General features: G+C 40.4%; 2 protein-coding genes and 1 pseudogene across 4 annotated transcripts in view; 2 read left to right on the top strand and 1 right to left on the bottom strand.

The window, feature by feature from the left end:
• The window catches only part of KDM5A (lysine demethylase 5A), a 108,133-nt gene extending 92,630 nt beyond the window's left edge, over positions 1-15,503 (bottom strand). The window contains exons 1-3 of the mRNA XM_012748276.3: positions 14,868-15,503; positions 10,528-10,605; positions 8,255-8,377 (exon numbers count right to left, since the gene is read on the bottom strand). Coding sequence (XP_012603730.1) covers positions 8,255-8,377; positions 10,528-10,605; positions 14,868-15,032 — 366 coding nt within the window. The 5' untranslated portion in view covers positions 15,033-15,503. The remainder of the gene's footprint in view (positions 1-8,254; positions 8,378-10,527; positions 10,606-14,867) is intronic.
• Positions 6,528-7,480, top strand: LOC105862181 (general transcription factor IIF subunit 2 pseudogene; annotated as a pseudogene).
• A 5,329-nt stretch (positions 15,504-20,832) lies between the features above and the next one.
• Positions 20,833-21,212, top strand: part of CCDC77 (coiled-coil domain containing 77) — a 41,304-nt gene continuing 40,924 nt past the window's right edge. For all 3 annotated transcript variants that reach the window (XM_012748314.2, XM_012748305.2, XM_076007824.1), the window contains exon 1: positions 20,833-20,968. The gene's annotated coding sequence lies outside the window, so the exon portion shown is untranslated. The remainder of the gene's footprint in view (positions 20,969-21,212) is intronic.

The raw sequence follows: 21,212 nt of genomic DNA, 5'->3' as shown, positions 1-21,212 counted from the left end.
TAAAAAGCAACCAAAAAAAGACATGAGAATAAGTTACATAATATAAAATATAAACTTACATTCTAAAATTAGAAAATGTACCAAGTAACTTAGAGAACCTAACAAAAATGTCAAGAAAACCATGAACTCAAAGGAGTTTTGAAAATGAGATCATAATTATTCAAAAGGAAAAGAGTTTTATATGGAAGATTATGAAGGAATGCTAGAGAAATCATAATCCAGATTTACTGGTACACAGTACAGAATATATAACCATAGGAAGTGATGACATAAATTAGCTAACTTGGCTGAAAGTTCACATCAAGCCAGGTACTATATAGAATATACACATATACTCCCTACCTTCCAGAAGCTGATACTGTACATCTCTTACACTCTAAAATACGCTCATGCACCACATAACAACGTTTTGGTGAATGACAGACCACATATATGATGGCAGTCCCGTAAGATCGTAACACCATATTTTTACATACATTTTCCACATTAAGATATGTTTAAATACACAATTCCATTGTGTTACAATAGCCTAGTATTAAGTACAGTAACAGGCAGTACAGGTTTGTAGCCTAGGAACAATAGGCTATGCCATATAGCATAGCTATGTAGTAGGCTGTATCATCTAGATTGGCATAAGTACACTCTATGATGTTCAGACAATGACAAAATTGCCTGACAACACATTTCTCAGAATATGTCCCTGTTGTTAATTGGCACATGACCACACAGGCAGTTTTTAGTCTAAGAACACAATAAAGAGAACTGTGACATAGTATTTGAACTCTGTTAACAATTTCTCCTCTTTAAGTATATACTACTGTATTTTACTACATGGAAAAAGTTAAAAGTTAAACACAGAATTACCACGTGATCCTGCAATTTCACTTCCAGGCATATGTACCCAAAGAACTGAAATCAAGGACTCAAACCGATATTTGCATATCAATGTTCACAGCATTATTATTTATTACACTCAAAAGATGGAAATAGGTAGGGTGCGGTGGCTCACACCTGTAATCCTAGCACTCTGGGAGGCCAAGGTGGGTGGATCGTTTGAGCTCAGGAGTTCGAGACCAGCCTGAGCAACAGTGAGACCCCATCTCTACTAAAAATAGTAAGAAATTAATAGACCAACTAAAAATATAAAAAAATTAGCCAGGCATGGTGGTGCATGCCTGTAGTTCCAGCCTACTCAGGAGGCTGAGGCAGCAGGATTGCTTGAGCCCAGGAGTTTGACGTTGCTGTGAGCTAGGCTGATGCCACGGCACTCTAGCCAGGCAAGAGAGTGAGACTCTGTCTCAAACAAACAAATGATGGAAATAACCCAAATGTCCATCAACAGATAAATGAATAAACAAAATGTGGTATACACATACAATGGAATATTATTCAGCCTTAAAAAGAAAGGAAATATTGATACATGCTACAACATGAATGAGCCTTGAAAACACTATGCTAAGTGAAATAAGCTAGACACAAAATGAATATTGTATAATTCTACTTATATAAGGTACCAGGACAAGCAAATTCATAGAGACAGAAAGTATAATAGAGGTTACCATTGGGAAGGGGAGGAGTAGTTCTGGAAATAGTGGTGATGATTGTACAATATTGTAAATGTACTTAATGCCACTGAGTTGTACATTTTAAAATGTTGGGCATCATCATAGCTCACTGCAACCTCAAACTCCTGGGCTGAATTGATCCTCTTGCCTCAGCTTCCCAAGTAGCTGGGGCTATAGATGCACATCACAATGCCTGGCTAATTTTTTCTACTTTTAGTAGAGACAGGGTCTTGCTCTTGCTCAAGCTGGTCTTGAACTCCCGAGCTCAAGCAATCCTCCCACCTAGGCCTCCCAGAGTGCTAGGATTATACGCATGAGCCACCAAGCCCAGCCTTACCATATTTTTTTTACAAAGACCAAGTGAAGACTCTGAAGCCAGACTGCTGGTGTTCAAATCCCAGCTCTGTCATTTAATAGTTACATAACCTTTGGTAAGTTACATGATTTGTCATTCAGTTTCCTCACCATCATTAAAATAGTAACAACAGTAGTACCTACCTCATTATGAGGCTATTGTTAGGACAAATGAATTAAAACAAGAAAAGCAGCAGGACAAAGTAAGTACTACATCGGTGTTCCCTATATTATAAATGCCTATGTACATGGGCAAGTGGGGGAGAGGGTACACATACTAAAAATAAGTGAAGGGGCCAGGCATGGTGGCTCACGCCTGTAATCCTAGCCACTCTGGGAGGCCGAGGTGGGCAGATCGTTTGAGCTCAGGAGTTCGAGACTAGCCTGAGTAAGAGTGAGACCCCCATCTCTACTAAAAATAGAAAGAAATTAATTGGCCAGCTAAAAATATATAGAAAAAACGAGCGGGGCATGGTGGCACATGCCTGTAGTCCCAGCTGCTTGGGAGGCTGAGGTAGGAGGATTGCTTGAGCCCAAGAGTTAGAGATGGCTGTGAGCTAGTCTGACACCATAGCACTCTAGCCCAGGCAAGGCAACAGAGCCAGACTCTGTCTCAATCAATCAATCAATCAATCACTCACTCACTCACTCGCTCAATCAATCAATCAATCAATAAATAAACAAGTGAAGGAACGCACCACTTATTTTCTTACTCACCATCAAATTGGTATTAACTGATCAACACTTAAATGCATATAGTAATAACACTCATCAGGTGTCAGGCACATGGTAGGGAGTAGAATAGGATGAGTATATACACTCCTAATAGGCATGGTCCGCACCATCTGAGGAACGGACACGCTTGAAGCTGTGACTTCAGTGGGGCAAGGGCAATATATATAACCTAAACATTTAGACCCCTGTAATATGCTAAAAAAAATTTTTTAAAGTGAAAATATTTTTGATTCTTGTGCTTTGGAATGCTGTTATAGACAAAGATGAATAAAAAATTTTTTTATCAAAAGTGAAAGAAATATTTTCCATTCTTGTGCTTTGGGATGCTATTATAGACAAAGATGAATCTATGGTCAAAGCACAATTTTCCTCTACTGAAGTATCTGAAAGCTTGGTAGAAACCCATAAATTTATGTGCCTAAGAGTTGAACATATCTCTTCAATTCTTCAGCTTCTTTAATCACACCCTTAGAGAAGCCCTCTCTGTTGATAAAAACTAATCAGAAAATTATAAAGAGGATAAAATTTTTTTTCAAATTTTGTAGTACAGAGAAAGACACATGGGGGTGGGTTAGACAGAGGGCTGTCTGGAAGGAACTAGATGGATTATAGTGTCTTTCACTGCCTTTCATTCAAAATATATCTTTCCAGTGCTTCTATAGTGCCGGCTACTATTCTAAGTAATCAAGATACATCTGTGACTAAAACAAAGATATTTACCTTCATGAAGCTTACATTCTAGGGGAGGAAGACAGACAAATAATGAACATTATATATAAATTTTAAAGTGATAGATATTGTGAAAGAAATTTAAAAAGCAGTCAAGGTCCTCACAAGTAGAAAAGTGAGGGTAAATTGAAATAGTAAACAGTTACAAGGCCGGGCACAGTGGCTCACGCCAGTAATCCTAGCACTCTGGGAGGCTGAGGCGAACAGATTGCTCAAGGTCAGGAGTTCGAAACCAGCCTGAGCAAGAGCGAGACCCCGTCTCTACTAAAAATAGAAACTAATTGGCCAACTAATATATATAGAAAAAATCAGCCGGGCATGGTGGCACATGCCTGTAGTCCCAGCTACTCGGGAGGCTGAGGCAGGAGGATCGCTTGAGCCCAGGAGTTTGAGGTTGCTGTGAGCTAGGCTGATGCCACGGCACTCACTCTAGCCTGGGCAACAAAGCGAGATTCTGTCTTCAAAAAAAAAAATGAAGGAAAAAAAAAAAAATACCTGGAGGAGGTGAAGGAAAAAAAAAAAAAAAACAGTTACAGAAGGCCTCGTCATAAAGGTGAAATTTGAGCAAAGACTTGAAGTGAAGCAGTTAATCAACCAGATATACAGGGAACAGAGCAAAGGCTTTAAGTAAGAAGTACACCTACAGTGTTTGAGGAACATAAGGAAGCCAGTGTGGATAAAACAAAATGAACAAGTAGGGAGAAGTAGCAAAGGAAGTCAGGAAGGCAACAGGAGCCCTCTCAATAATCTTCACTATTCCATATAATTATCACTATAAAGAATATCTGCTTTGTATTCAAAGCACTTCAAGCTAAATTTCCATTAGTTGCATCTGCATGGATAGCCAGTCATGATTTCTCACCCAGTTCTGGTGATTAGTGGCAGCCAGGGTATGATCATGACATAGGAAAACTTTATCTCACAAAGAAAATGACTTTGGCTTCATGTACACAATACTCATACAATCTAACCAAAACACAAAAAAACTTACACTTGTTTTTCTTTGGCTGACAGATTCAAGGATTATCATGCATAATTTTAAAATACAAACCATTTACTCCAAACATTAGCCATGTACCATTATTACACCACTGTCACTGGAAATATCACTATGAACCATGACCTATAAAATGACAGATGGCATGTACCTGAACACAATGAAGACAAGCCCTTTATCAAAATTTGGCCAAAAGTAAAATCAATCAAGGCCATAATGGCTAGCAACAGAGACAATTTTAACAGACATAAAGAATAGTCTTCTACTTAAAATCTCCCTCTGGGCTGGGCGCTGTGGCTGACATCTGTAATCCTAGCATTCTGGGAGACCGAGGCAGGAGGACTGCTTGAGTTGAGTTTGAGAACAGTCTGAGTAAGAGTGAGACCCTGTGTCTACAAAAAATAAAAAAAGGATCCAGGCAAGTGCCTATAGTCCCAACTACTCAGGAGGCTGATGCAGGAGGATTGTTTGAGCCCAGGAGTTTGAGGCTACAGTGAGCTATGATGACATAACTGCACTCTAGCCAGGCAACAGAGCAGGACTCGGTACCCCCCCACAAAAAGCTCCCTCTCAAAATTCACTAAAAAGACAGGAAAGAAACAAAACAGCATACTCCCAAGAAGTCAAATAGACCAAGAATGGAACCGAATACAAGCAATGTAAACAATATTTTAAAGCTAGGAAGCAGAGGTACAAGTGATAATCAACGTAACAAGCCAAAAACAAAACACAAAACAAAACAAACAAACCCAACAAATTTAAAACTAAGCGCCTGCAATAGAGGAAAGCCAAGGAGAAACTTGTGCAGCATAGAACCTGGAAAGGCTTAAGAGCTGGAAGCAGCAGTACCTCTAAAATCTGGAGTGGCAATGCAGCAGAGAACAAGAATGTAGAAAACCTGTATAAAAATAGACTTCCTATGGTCAGCACAGCAAGGCAACTATATCCCTCTCCAACCCCAGTGGAAGAGTGGTGATTTACCCTAAGGAGAGTCTGAATAGAAGAGATTATGAACTAAGAAAGAAATAGGTAAATAAATTAAAGGGTCAGCGCTAAGATGTCTAGCATCCAACTAATAAAGAATACAAAAAAAGAAAACAAAATTCAGACAAAATTATCAAAGATTACAGGAAAGTCAGAACTGAAAGACATGATTTACCAGATCAGAAAAGTTATTAAGAGCCACAAAAACACTGAATTAAAATAAACACATACCAATGCATATCACCATGAAATTTAACAGCACTGGAAATAAAAATTAGATCCTAAGTCTTCAAAAAGAAAAAATCATAAATGAACGATTAATATACCATCATTCTTCTTACCAGCAACACAATGGAATAAAGCTTCCAAAACACTGAGGTAAAATGATTTACAATTTAGACTTCTAAACCCCACCAAACTACCAATAAAGTATAATGACAGAACATTTAAAATAATTATGGTCCCCCAAAATTTACATCCCAATTACCATCTGGGAAAGGCAAAGGGAATTCCCAAAATGACAGTGGTATTAATAAAAAGAAGTTCCAGGGCCGGGCGTGGTGGCTCACGCCTGTAATCCTAGCTCTCTGGGAGGCCGAGGCGGGCGGATTACTTGAGGTCAAGAGTTCGAAACCAGCCTGAGCAAGAGCGAGACCCCGTCTCTACTATAAATAGAAAGAAATTAATTGGCCAACTAATATATATATATATATATATATATATATATATATATATATAAATTAGCCGGGCATGGTGGCACATGCCTGTAGTCCCAGCTACTTGGGAGGCTGAGGCAGAAGGATTGCTTGAGCCAGGAGATTGAGGTTGCTGTGAGCTAGGCTGACGCCATGGCACTCACTCTGGCCTAGGCAACAAAGCGAGACTTTGTCTCAAAAAAAAAAAGAAGTTCCAGACTGACAGCTGACCTTCAAAAACAACCAGTCAGCACTAGAGCAGGAAAAAAGACTCCAGGAGGAACAGCTCCAAGAAGAAAATAAAACTGATAAATTACCTGATGGGTAGAAGTATACTAAGAGATTTGTACTTCTGCTGGAAAGTTTGAAAATAAGTTTTTGATGGTTACAAAGAAAACTTACAAAATGGATCCTGGCAGGTGAGTGACGCCGGCTCATCGCGGTTGGCCTCCCGTCGTGGCTCGCCCTTTGCTCTGGACACTCGGACCTCAGCACCCCAGCTCCCGGGGCCCGCTGCTCCGGCCCACACGCCTCAACTGGCCACAGACCCATGGCCGAGCGCGGAGAACTCGACCTGACCGGCGCCAAACAGAACACGGGAGTGTGGCTGGTCAAGGTTCCTAAATATTTGTCACAGCAATGGGCTAAAGCCCCTGGAAGGGGTGAAGTTGGGAAGCTGCGGATTGCCAAGAATCAAGGAAGAACTGAGGTGTCATTTACTTTGAATGAAGATCTCGCAAATATTCATGATATTGGTGGAAAACCAGCTTCAGTCAGCACACCTAGAGAACATCCACTTGTCTTGCAAAGTGTTGGAGGACAGACATTAACAGCATTTACTGAGAGCTCATCAGATAAGCTGTCATTGGAAGGAATAGTGGTACAAAGAGCTGAATGCCGACCAGCTGCCAGTGAAAACTACATGAGATTAAAAAGATTGCAAATAGAAGAATCTTCCAAACCTGTAAGGCTATCACAACAACTGGACAAAGTTGTAACAACCAATTACAAGCCTGTTGCCAATCATCAATACAATATTGAATATGAAAGGAAAAAGAAAGAAGATGGAAAATGAGCCCGAGCGGATAAACAACACGTTTTAGACATGCTATTTTCAGCCTTTGAGAAACATCAGTATTATAACCTTAAGGACTTGGTAGACATAACAAAACAACCTGTGGGGTACCTGAAGGAAATCTTAAAAGAAATTGGTGTTCAGAATGTAAAAGGGATCCACAAAAACACATGGGAGCTGAAGCCAGAGTACAGACACTATCAAGGAGAAGAAAAGAATGACTGAGAAGACCCCTAGCCAGCATGCTAGCAGAACAGTGAATGCTGAGCAAAGGGCTTGCTGCTGGAATGCCTGAACAGTGTATGTTAATAGGGGTAAAATAATATTTCCATTTCTCTTGGTAAAATTTTTAAACCTCTAATTCTTGTAAAGTTTAGTAAGTGTTTTTTGAGGAGAAAGAACACATTTATTTATAGACTTAACTTGTATTAAACTGGATTATTCACTGGGAGTTGGGGTTGGGGGATTAAGAGGACTTTTCTTAAATATTAGCTTTTTAACATGTAAAAATTAGGAAATGTTTTTTAAATGAGGACTCTATCCTTGCTGTATCTCTGAGGAGCCAAGGTAATACAGATCCAAAGGGAATGGTCTAACAAGATAAAAATGGTCAACTACAGAAACTCTTAAAAGGAATAAAAAGCCAAAGTTCCTTTAAAAAAAAAAAAAAAACTTACAAAATGAAAAAAGGGAGAGAGTACAAACTAGAAAGAAAGTAAAAATTGGTACAAGGAAACATAAAGCACACAAGGCTCAGGAACAAATAATAGTCACAGTAATAATTTTTGATTAATAAAAGATATGGCTGGACATGGTGGCACATGCTTGCAATCCCAGCTACTCAGAAGGCTGAGGCAGGAGGATCGCTTGAGCCCAGGAGTTTGAATCTAGCCTGGGCAACAAAGCAAAAACCCTGTCTTTTTCCCCTCCTCTCCCCGAGACAGGGTCTCACTCTATCACCCAAGCTAGAGTGCAGTGGCTCATAGTTCACTGCAATCTCAAATTCCTGGGCTTAAGGGATCCATTACAAGCAATGTTTCCCACCAAGTTTATTTGAAATTCTTAATTTCATAAATTCACAAGCCTCTGTTCCAATTTCTAAACCAAATACAAGCCTCACCTTGCTCAAAGCATACAGATCCAGGATTTTTCTCTCCACCACAGGGATCTTCAAAGTAGATCCTTGAAGTTCCCAAAATTTTGCTAGTTGATCCAAGAAATCCAGTCTAACTCTGGTCATTGCCTACGATTATTAAAATACAGAAATCAGAAATAGGAACTAAGTTATAGTTGCAATGCATGAGTCTTACATAATAAAGGTGCTCATTTCTCTATAAAAATTCAAAAACTTTTAATTATTGCTTACCTACCCCACAAAATTATCCAATAATAAAGAAGCAAAATACTTCTAATAAACATTATTCATTGGGCCAGGCCAGGTGGCTCAGCACTCTGGAAGGCCGAGGCAGGAGGATCATTTGAGCTCAGCAGTTTGAGACCAGCCTGAGCAAGAGCGAGACCCCATCTCTACCAAAAATAGAAAAAATTAGCTGGGCATGGTGGCACATGCCTGTAGTCCTAGCTACTCAGGAGGCTGAGGCAGAAGGATCCCTTGAGCCCAGGACTTTGAGGTTGCTGTGAGCTAGGCTGACGCCACAGCACTCTAACCAGGGCAACAGAGACTCCTGTCTCAAAAAAAATATATAAAAAAAAAAGATTATTCATTGATGCCAAAATGTTACTCCAATTTATGCAAAAAGTTCTCATATTAGCAACCAAGAAGCCAGGTACACTGGCTCCCACCTATGATCCCAGCTACTCAGGAGGATGAGGTGAGAGGATCACTTGAGGCCGGGAGTTTGAGACCAGCCTGGGAAATACAGCAAGACTCAGTCTCTAAAAAAAATGAAAAAAATTAGCCGGGTTCAGTAGCCCCAGCTATTCAGGAGGCTAAGATGGGAAGATAGCTTGAGTCCAGGAGTTCAAGGTTGCAGTGAACTATGATCACCCACTGCACTCTACCCTGGGTGACAGAATGAGATCTCATCTCTTAAAAAAAAAAAAAATTTTTTTAAACAAATTAGCAACCAAAACAATTTTTTTAAAAAACTGATTTAACTTTATGCTAACCAGAAAATTCAGTGATTCATATTATTTTTGGTCTCTAAACATTCTAACATGTACACTTTAGGTGCATCAACTCTTCTACCTCAGTAATATTAACATGCTTCATCAAGTATCTAATTACAAGAAACTAAAGGAAAAAAAATGTGTCAAAATCTCAGAAAATAAGGCCGGGCGCGGTGGCTCACGCCTGTAATCCTAGCACTCTGAGAGGCCGAGGCGGGCGGATTGCTCGAGGTCGGGAGTTCGAAACCAGTCTGAGCGAGACCCCGTCTCTACTAAAAATAGAAAGAAATTAATTGACCAACTAAAAGTATATATACAAAAAAAAATTAGCCAGGCATGGTGGTGCATGCCTGTAGTCCCAGCTACTCGGGAGGCTGAGGCAGGAGGATAGCTTGAGCCCAGGAGTTTGAGGTTGCTGTGAGCTAGGCTGACGCCACGGCACTCACTCTAGCCTGGGCAACAAAAGTGAGACTCTGTCTCAAAAAAAAAAAAAAAAAAATCTCAGAAAATAAATGTTTTAGGAACATCTGGGGGGGGGGGAGTCAGCATGGCATAATAAATCCTAGCTACCAAAGATTTTCCTTTTGTACTCTAAAATAGATTTCATACCACACTGAAGAACCTTCTGAAAATCTGGCAGACAGAAAAAAAATATTTAAACAGATTTCACTTTAGAAAATTTAAGACAAATTACTAATATGTAAAGGGAAATCTTAATAAATCAGATTAACAATCCTAGAAAAGTTCTGTTAAAACCAAGAGAAAAACCTTTGACAACTAGGTTTTTTAATAGAATTTTTTCCCTCCCTATCATATTCAACTCAGAATAGAACTTAAAAACCTATTTTCCAAGAACAAGGGAAGACAGAAATCTACTGAGATTAACAAAAAACATTTTAGTAGAACAACACTGAAGAAAATGGGATTTAAGAATTCTATCACACAGAAGTGGAAACCTAAAAAAAAAAAAAAAAAAAAAAAAAAAAAAAAAAAAAAGAATTCTAGGTCTCTGAAACTAAGCACTGGACATTTCTACTATGAAAACATGGATAGAAATAGCTTCTCATAATTTCAGTTTAGTGGAAAAACCACAATAATTACTTTAAACAATTCTTCAAAAATGAGACACTTATCCAGACACCAAGTAACTATTCCATTCAGTACCAATTAATGCAAATGTGAGGCCCTGGTACAAGAGCTTCCCAAAGTTCTCTCCCTAACATAAAGAATGAATCAGGAGGCAAAAACAGTCATAACACTCACCTCAAGTTCATTCAGGCGCTGGACTCTAGGAGTGAAACGAAAACTTTTCACTTCACACGCAAATGGAGGTTGCCAATCCTAAATAAAAGGTGGGATTTTTTTGAAAAAAAAATTTAAAAAAGTAAGAAAACACAGGGGTAATTTGACAAATATTATGTTGACCATATAATGTCCTCTTTATTATAGAGACAGAAAGTGATATATTTTAGATAAAATAATTTTAATACAGGTTGAGTATCCTTTATCTAAAATGCTTGGTAACAAAAGCATTTCAGATTTTTTCAGATTGTAGAACATCTGAATATACACCAGTGGCTCACACTTGTAATCCCAGCACTTTGGGAAGCTTATGCAGAAAGACTGCTTAAGGCCAGGAGTTCCAGATCAGCCTGGGCAACATAGAAAGACTCTGTCTCTACAAAAATTTTTTTAAAAAATTAGCCAGGTGGGCCAGGCGTGGTGGTTCACGCCTGTAATCCTAGCACTCTGGGAGGCCGAGGCAGGTGGATCACTCAAGGTCAGGAGTTCGAAACCAGCCTGAGCAAGAGTGAGACCCCGTCTCTACTAAAATAGAAAGAATTTAACTGACCAACTAAAAATACATAGAAAAAATTAGCAGGGCATGGTGGCGCGTGCCTGTAGTCCCAGCTACATGGGAGGCTGAGGCAGTAGGATCGCTTGAGCTCAGGAGTTTGAGGTTGCTGTGAGCTAGGCTGATGCCACGGCACTCACTCTAGCCTGGGAAACAAAATGAGACTCTGTCTCAAAAAAAAAAAAAAAATAGCCAGGTGTGGTAGCAATCACCTGTAGTCCCAACCAACTACTTGGGAAGCTGAGGCAGTAGGATCGCCTCAGCCCAGAAATTCAAGGCTGCAGTGAGCAATGACCATGCCACTGCACTCCAGCCTGGATGACGGAGCAAGACCCTGTGTCAAAACAAACAAACAAAAAAAAACAAAAAGAATATTTCAATATACATGAGATATCTTGGGTATGGGACTAAAAAAAATTTTTTTTAAAGCCAGCCAAGTTTAGCAATAGGTGGTTGCATACCAACTTTAGTTACACTAATGTTATTACGTTCTGATAATCCACTACCATCAGACCATCCGAGACCAAGGTTTAAACACAAAATTCATTTGTTTCATATACACCTTATAAACATACTCTAAAAGTAATTTTATGCAATATCTAATAGTTTTGTGCATGAAACAAGAGTTTGTGTACACTGAACCATCAGAAAGCAAATGTGTCACTAACTCATCCACATGGGCGGATGTGGACAATCCGCCCATGTGGTTGTTTAGCATCACCATCATTCCTGACTCTGAATTTATATGCTACCAATAAGCAATTCATCATTTTCTTACACTTATACACATATCAGTACTTAGCAGTTTAAAATATACCATTAACACAACGAAAAAAATAACATGTTCAGGGTAACCTGGTTTCAGATTTTGTAGCATTTTGGATTTTGGGAGTAGGGATGCTCAACCTGTATTACAGAAGCAATCCTCCTCAAACCAGTGCCACTATTTACATCCCATAATTATACTTCCCCAAGTACTCAAGTGGAATGCAATGAGTTCATGTACCACAAAACAGTGTCTAGACCAGGCGTGGTGGTTCACACCTATAATCCTAGCATTTTGGAAGGCTAAAGCGAGTCAGTGGAGCCCAGGAGTTTGAGGTCAACCTGGGCAATAGGGAGATGTCATCTTCTACAAAAAAAAAAAAAAAAAACTTAGCAGGGAGTGGTGGTGCATGGTGTGGTCCCAACTGAGGCAGGGGCAGGGGGTGAGGCAGGAGGATCACTTGAGGCTAGGAGTTTAATGAGGTTTCAGTGAGCTATGATGATGCTACTGCACTCTAGCCCCCCAACAGAGCAAGACTCTGTCTCAGAAAAAGAAACACACACACAAAAAAACCAACAAGGTGGGTGTGGTGGCTCGCGCCTGTAATCCTAGCACTCTGGGAGGCTGAGGCGGGCAGACTGCTCCAGGTCAGGAGTTCGAAACCACCCTGAGCGAGACCCCATCTCTACTAAAAAATAGAAAGAAATTAATTGACCAACTAAAAATATATATACAAAAAATTAGCCGGGCATGGTGGCACATGCCTGTAGTCCCAGCTACTTGGGAGGCAGAGGCAGGAGGATCACTTGAGCCCAGGAGTTTGAGGTTGCTGTGAGCTAGGCTGACGCCACAGCACTCACTCTAGCCTAGGCAACAAAGTGAGACTCTGTCTCAAAAAAAAAAAAAAACCAACAAAAACAAAGAAAACTGTACAAGATACAAGTCTACCAAATTAAAAAGAAATTTTGTTAAAGGCCAGCTTCTGGACACCTAAATATTTAAAAAAAAAAAGCAAACCCAAAGAACAAAGACAATTTCCAGATTGTGGTATAACTAAAAAGCAGCAGCACACTTCAAATGGTATTGAAAAGAACATAGTATGATTTGGCGTAAGTAACAGTAAACCTACTTGAAGCCTAGAGAAAGTCAAAAAAGGTATCTTACCTTGGAAACTAAAAAAACCTGCCAACATTAAAATTAAATTGTTTGCAAACAAGATTCATTTTCAATATAACAAGCAATTGCATATTATTGCACCATTTTTAATTGAAAAAATAACTTTTTTAAGAAAATAACCCTGAATAAAATTTCTAATGAATAAATGCAATATAGTAGACGAAAATATGGTTTGGGAAAAATGCAAATGCTTAATTAAGGTTTCGTCAACATTAGTAATTCTGATAGAAAAAGAGTTAAGTGGAAGCTTTTGGAGAATAGCAATTCATATCATCATAGCAACTATTTGTTAATCCTTTGCTTGCAATGACAGTCTATAATCTTAATCAAATTCATTCAGCATAGTGGGAATAACATGTCTGTTTCAGAATCAGAAAAACTGATCTAGGTTCAAAACCTACTTTGCCATTTGACCAAGATCACACATTTGGTAAGTGTTTTAAGCTATCACAATTTAGGCTGTGCGTGGTGGCTCTTGCTTGTGATCCTAGCACTGTGGGAGGATGGCTTGAGTTCAGGAGTTTGAGACCAGCCTGACTAAGAGCAGACCCATCTCTACTAAAAATACAACAAATTAGCCGGGCCTAGTAGCACCAGCCTGTAGTCCCAGCTACTTCGGAGGCTGAGGTTGCTGTGAGTTAGGCTGACGCTACCGCACTATAGCCAGGAAAACACAGCGAGACTCCTGTCTCAAAAAAAAAAAAAAAAAAAAAAATCGTAACTTACCACGCCTTGCCTCATCTGTAAAATGAGTGCTTTATTTACCCATTAGAGCTTCAAAGATTAAAGGAAACAATTTATAGGTGCTAAACTAGCTCCTCCTCCTCTCTCCAAAAAATCATCTGAAAGTACTTGCTAGAGAAGGACATTCTAGAAATTCCACATTCAGAAATTGATTCTACTCTGAATAAGGCCTAGGGTTCTGCACTTTAACAAGCATCCAGATGACGCTGGTGCAGATGGTACAGCAACAGCATTTGGGAAGCGATAGTCTAACGGGTAAAGGAAAACACCTTTTGACCTTGAGCATATCACTCCAGCCTCGGAGTATTAATTCCCTCCATACAAGGGTTAGTATCTGTTTTCCTTACCTTAAAAATTGAGAATTATAATTAACCTTTAAGCAAACCTAGTTATTTGCAATAATTGTTATTCTAAAATCTTCCACCCTTAGTTCCCTATATTAAGAAATTTCAATGTCTTCTTTCACCTCCATTATTAATTTTTCCTAAACCTCTAAATTTAAAAAATGCCGCTCTTTCTCTTCCCCTAGAAAGACTTTTTCACTGCAGCAGTAATTAGTCTGGAATTCTTGGATACCATTCTGGGGGACAACTACAGCTCATACTATCTTTTAAGAAATCCTACCCTTTAGATGAGGCCTGCAAATACATGATGAACTAAGCATTAGCAGGGCCTGCTTGGATAAAGAAATAGCTGACCTAGAAGCAGTTTCTACATCGAACCACAGTGAGGAGTGTACACGAAGGTAGGGCATGTTATAATACTGTACCTTCAAACACTTTATAGGCCAACGAAAGGCCTAAGCATTTTGTTACTCTTGCCCACAATCCATACAAAAGTATGAGTTCTAAAGTTCCAGGCGGAAAAAGCCCCCCAAGGAACACTTCCTCGCATTCAAACGTGCCTACAGAAGACTACAAAAGAAACCAAGGCAAAAACATCCAGAAACTTTGGTTCTAGTTGAGAAATTAGGGAGAGTACATAACGAAAGAACACACGCTAAACCAAATATATCGACTCCCCATTCTCCCTTCTCCCCCCCCTCTTCACAGACTCCGGTACCTTGGGAGGCCGAATTTTGCAGATGCCGGTTTTCTCCGCCAAAGGCCGGATGCGGCCGATAAAGCTTAGCGGGTCTGTGAACTCCTCCCAGCTAGGCTCAAAGACCGGGCACTCTGGGGGTGGCACGAACTCCGCCGCGTAGCCCCCCGGCCCCACGCCCGCCATAGCAATAGCCACGGAGCCCCCGTGAAGGAACAGGTGGACAAAGGCTGGCTAAAGCCCGCCGAGCCCCTTCACGTCGCCTGTCAGGGGCCGAAGCGCATCTTCCTGGACAAGAGCCGTTCAGTACAGAAACCCCAAAGCCGCTTCCTCCACTCGTTTGTTATTGTTTCTCTCAGGGCTTTTCCTCTCACAGCCAGGACTTTTCCGGAAGTTAACGTACTGTCAAATTCCTCCGCCACCGCAGGAAACAGAATTCTTCCGCCACGACACGGCGTCTGGCTATCCAGCCCTTCCTTCCTTCTCCCTTTCCGGGCAGCCCAGAGTCGCTCTTTCTTTCCTTGGCCGCCCAAGTTCTGCGCAGTCCAACGACTTCTCACGCCTCACCCTTACGAGTCCCACGGTCTGTCCTGTAGGAGAGGGTGGGGGCGGAGGGAGGCGGTCGGACTGAGGTAAGACGCTTTCTTCCGGCGCGGAGGAATGTTTAATGCTCCAGAGGGCAGAGGATCTGCTTCCGGTGGGGAGTGTCCAGTTTTTCTTTGTGTATAAAAGAACACAGAAACTGGACGGGCCCTAACCTTTGCCACCTGCCTGGGCGCAGGTGCTTCCTGACTTGTTTTAACCTACCCGTCTGCTTACTAACAAGTAGCCTTTCCTCCATTTCTCTCAGTCTCTTTTTTAGTCCTTTGACTGCAAATATCTTGCGGAAAAACCACACTCAGCCACTTTATACCCTCCAAATTGGTGTAGTCAGCGGCAACTTGTACTTCCTTGTCAAACTTTTTGAAATTGCTCGCTTAATCGCCTTTCTTCTTCAGACTGAAAGTTACACAAAGGCAGGGACAATGTCTCTGGTTTCCCCAGCCCCTAGAATAGTGCTTGGTGTATAGGAAGTGTGCAATAAATATCCATCAAATGAATCAATAAATAGATTCACGCAATAAATAAATAAACAGATTCACCAACCAATTCATTTTGTGTGTCATTACTCGTACTACATTTATCTATACCAAATTTTATTTAAGACTGTACCAGGATGTGACATTCAATATGTCTCCATTTGATTATAGCATCCACAAAGCTTAACGCCCAGTTACTCATAACCACCAGCCTAAACCCTATGTATAAACACTTTCGGAAGACAGTTCTGCTTAAGTTACCCTTTGTTGTATGACAAATCACCTCAAAATTTAGTGGCAGAAAATGAAAACAGTTTACTATTATACAAGTCTGTGGGTTGGTAATCTGGTATTCTCATGTCCTCAACTGGGGTCACTCATATAATTACATCATCCGAAAGATTGGCAGGATGGTTAATTTTATGTGTCAATATGGCTGGGCCACAGTGCCCAGATATGTGGTCAAACATTATTAGGGTATTTTAGGATGAGACTAACATTTAAAACTGGACCTTAAGTAAAACAGATTGCCCTCCATAATGTGAGTGGGCGTCACCCAATCAATTGAAGGCCTGAACAGAACAAAGGACCTTCCCTAAGCAAGAAAGAATTTTGCCAGAAGATAGCCTTCAGACTTGAACTGAAGCATCAGGTTTTGCCTGGTCTCCAGCCCACCAACCCACCCTGCAGATTTTTGGTTTACAATTCTCTATAATCAAGCGAGCCAATTCCTTTAAATAAATCTCTTTCTATATGTATACACACATCCTTTGGGTTCTGTTTCTCTGGAGAACCCTGACTAATATAACTAGGACTGGAAGGTCCAAGATGGCCTCACTCTCATGTTGGGCAGTTGGTGCTAGTTGTTAGCTGGGAAGCCTCATTCTCTACATGGCTTCCCATCTTACTGTGGTAGACTGGGCTTTTTCACAGCATAGTGGTCTTAGCATTCCAAGTGGATGAAAGTGGAAGCAAAGGCCTAAGGGCTAGACTCCAAAATGTACAAGATGACTGTCATATTCTGTTGGTCAGAGCAAATATTAAGTCCAGCCTAGATTCAAGAGGTGCTGAAAAAGACACCAATTCTTGATTAGAAGAGTAACAAGATCATATTACAAAGGGGTGTGGACACAAGAAGGTGTGATTCATTGTGTACAATTATTATAATGACTTACAACAAAGTATTAGATTTTTTATTACTTAAATCTGAAAAACTGCATTATTCAGAAAAAGGGAGAAATAATGGAATTCTAAGAAACAAATCACTGAAATAATTCATTTTATTAAACATTCAATTAAAATATAATGGTTTGCTTTAGAATCATTAATAGAAGAATGAGACTGTCATAGACCCCCTAGTATAAGCACAAATCCCTAAAAGCTTTGATTGATCCTATTTATTTCCTATTCTTTCAAGTTATACTTACTTATTATTTAATTTTAAACTGTCTAGTAGAGGCCATGCGTGGTGGCTCCCGCCTGTAATCCTAGCACTCTGGGAGGCCAAGGCGGGTGGATTGCTCAAGGTCAGGAATTCGAAACCAGCCTGAGCAAGAGTGAGACCCCGTCTCTGCTATAAATAGAAAGAAATTAATTGGCCAACTAATACATATAGAAAAAACTAGCCAGGCATGGTGACGCATGCCTGTAGTCCCAGCTACTTGGGAGGCTGAGACAGGAAGATTGCTTGAGCCCAGGAGTTTGAGGTTGCTGTGAGCTAAGCTGACACCAGGGCACTCACTCTAGCCTGGGCAACAAAGCGAGACTCTGTCTAAAAAAAAAAAAGAAAAGAAAATATTTGTTCCTAAAGGAGGGCTACTTAATTATCCTCTTCCATTGTCCTCCCTTAATCGAAGTATTGATCACTACTTTCCAATTAGATTATTTAAACCCTAATATTTAGTCGATGTCTACCTTCCCTCAAAGTGCCTACAGCTTGTTTTACCCAAAATATTAGTACCATTTGCTTGAATGTGATTTACATTTATACGATTTTTTAATGAATTCTTAATCACCTGTTCTTTTCTACTAAAAATTATTGTAAGGCAAGGCACTAAGTTATGAATGAATTTAAATACATTGTGTTCAGCAACGGCAGGCTGCAAAAAAAAAAATAGATACATTGTGAATTTTCCTGTTCAGTGACAAGACCATAGATATTTATCAAAGAATATCTTATTATTAATATTCCTTCTATGGAAATTTCATGTATTTTTCAATTTATCAAGGATCTTTCCTGGATTATTATTTCCTGTCTTTCCTGGATTATTATTTAGTTCTGAGTTTTAATTTTATATCCTATATTCCAAAGAGGGATAAATGACAAATTGCATTTATTCCCTAAAATAACTTGTTGAACCTTCAAAGTGTACTGTAAAAAATAATAATAATAATTTACCCAGGCAAAACATACTAAACTGTGTTTACCAAAATAATTGTGTAATTTGTAAAGTAATATACCAAGAGCTTCTAAATAAAAGATTGGGTGAAGTATTTGCTCATAATTGGTTTGGACTAGCCCAGATTTATTTTAAAGACATTATCAATAATTTTCTATATCACAGATGGCTTCATAGAGGACAAATGTGAAAATTAGGAGAAGGAGCCAACATTTCTTGAGAAGAGTTTTTCTTTTTTTTTTTTTTTTGAGACAGAGTCTCACTTTGTGCCCAGGCTAGAGTGAGTGCCGTGGCGTCAGCCTAGCTCACAGCAACCTCAAACTCCTGGGCTCAAGCCATCCTACTGCCTCAGCCTCCCGAGTAGCTGGGACTAGAGGTATGCACCACCATGCCCGGCTAATTTTTTTTGTATATATATTTTTAGTTGGCCAATTAATTTCTTTCTATTTTTAGTAGAGACAGGGTCTCGCTCAGGCTGGTTTCGAACTCCTGACCTTGAGCGATCCGCCTGCCTCAGCCTCCCAGAGTGCTAGGATTACAGGCATGAGCCACCACGCCCAGCCGAGAAGGGTTGTTCTTCACTTCTGAGGGCTTAAATTTTAAGTTGGAGACCATAAATTTATGGTCATACTATTTCCCATTGTGAAAGTTAATTCTACAAATTGGATCTTGTCACACCCGACTAAATCAGAGTGGAGAAGCCAAGGGGAAAAAGCACGTGGAGTACATGGCACCAGCTCTAGAAGTTAAATTTTCCACAAACCCAGCTGCTGTAACCCTAAAACTAGTTTTTCCTAGTAATTGCTGAAACCACTTGCCCTGACTCTACTACTTGGCTGAGGTAGGAGAATCACTTGAGCAAGAGACCTAGTTTTCATGCTATCTAAAAGGCTTTCCATGTGCCTTACTCACTAAGCTTAACTATTTCTCGATTTTGATTTAAAGTGAGAGACATCTGACTCTTTCATTTGAATACTTAGAGACCATTTTAAGGTTTTTCATTGGCCTAGTTTCAATACTGTTGTGTCTCAGTGAATAAGGAGGCCTGAGGAGAAAAGAGAACAGGGGAAAGCTGGTCAGTAGGAACATCCACAACAGTTATGGATTAAGTTTGCCATGTTATATGGACATGGCTTGTGGCACCTCAAACAATTGTGATAATAATATAATGTTGGGTGCAGTGTGGCTCATTTGCGTAATCCTAGCACTTGGGAGGCCAAGATGGGATCCCTTGGAGGCCAGGAATTCAAGACTAGCCTGGGCAACATAGCGAGCCTTATCTCTACAAAATATTAAAAATTTAACCAGATGTGGTGGCTTCTTGGGCAGCTGAGGCAAGGCAGGAGGATCCCTTGAACCCTGTTGTTTGAGGTTACATGAGTGGTTATAGCAATGATCATGCGACTGCACTCCAGCCTGGATGACAGAGTGAGACCCTGTCTCTTAAAAAAAAAAAAAAATTCACTGGTCACAGATCACCATAATTGATATATTTTTTTTTTCTTTTTTTGGGGCTAGACATCATCTTACCACATAATTGATATATTAATAATGAAAAATTTTTAAATATTGCTTAGGGCTGCCACAAACCTTCAATCTGTAAAAAATACAATATCTGAGAAGTACAATAAAGCAATGCGTAATGAAACAAGGTGTGTCTATAGAAAATGGCAAGTTCGATCTAGACATCCTTACAATTTATACCAGTGGGCCGGGGGCAGTGGCTCACGCCTATAATCCTAGCACTTTGGCGAGGCCAAAGTGAGAGGATCACCTGAGCTCAGGAGTTCAAGAGCTTGTCTTTATCTATATTAGGGGGGGAAAAAAAAAAAAACAAAAAAACTTATACCAGTGAAGAATCCCAGCTTTTCCATAGAGGTAGCTGCAACTCTGAGACTAAAATGTCTTTTCCCCTATCCTTACACCTTGCTCTTTGGAAAGATAAGCCCACAACGGGATTTTGAACTTGCTTTTATGATTACAGCTAATTTCGTTACACCTTTCAAGAAAATAAAGCAGTGTCTACGACATGACAAACAGTAGCGTTTAAATACATAATCCTCGGGCCTTAGAAATTGAATCTCAGGTCCTATGCTGGCTCTAAGCCTCCAGGTCATTGAATAACAAACTTTTCTTAGAATCTTTACTTTTTCAGACAAGCTTGTAAATTACAACACATACATAACAGTATGTACCATAACACGCTGAAGTACTCCCGTGAACCATTACATGATTATGCAGCGCATTTCTGCATCATTTTTCATGAAAACAAAGCAGTTGAACAAGCTTAAACTGGCGGTGCCCGGAACTCCTGCGTCCTGACCCCAGACATCCCAGTGCCAGCACCCGGACTAGCTGGGTTGCAGCCCCGCTACGTCATCCGCTCAGAGCCGCGCGCACAAGAAAAACTATACTTCCCGGCGATCTCTGCGCGGCGAGTTGCATGGTCAGGTGGGGCGAGTCGCACTGTGGGGCGGGACGAGGGGGAGGGCGTGCCTATGTGAATTACCGTCCCATTGGTACGCAAGCCAAAGGGCCCTGTAAACTTGTGGACGATTGGACGGATTTGTAGTGGCGCCGAGTCGCTACCTGATTTGACATTTGTTTTTCGGTTGGCTTCCCTGACGTTGAGTCTTGGAGTGCTGTGAGTACAGAGTTTCGGGTTTAGGGTGTAGGGGTTAGGAAAGAGGCCTTGGGAAGGAAATTTGGTGAGGGAGAAATAACTGCGGAAGCAATGCGGAAGAGTGGGACGTGAGCCTGGCATCTGGGTTCCTTAAAGGGGCTGGGGACCGGAAGAGGAAAGTTAGAATCTGCAGAGGGACATCCCTTGGGGCTGCAGGAGGATTGGGGGACTATAGCAATGAAGGAGTCAAGAACTGGCTGAAGTG

This window comes from Microcebus murinus, chromosome 10, assembly GCF_040939455.1.
Source record: "Microcebus murinus isolate Inina chromosome 10, M.murinus_Inina_mat1.0, whole genome shotgun sequence".
In the NCBI taxonomy this organism is placed as follows: domain Eukaryota; kingdom Metazoa; phylum Chordata; class Mammalia; order Primates; family Cheirogaleidae; genus Microcebus; species Microcebus murinus.
Note: the sequence above shows the minus strand (reverse complement) of the source record. Positions and strands in the feature narration are given on the sequence as shown.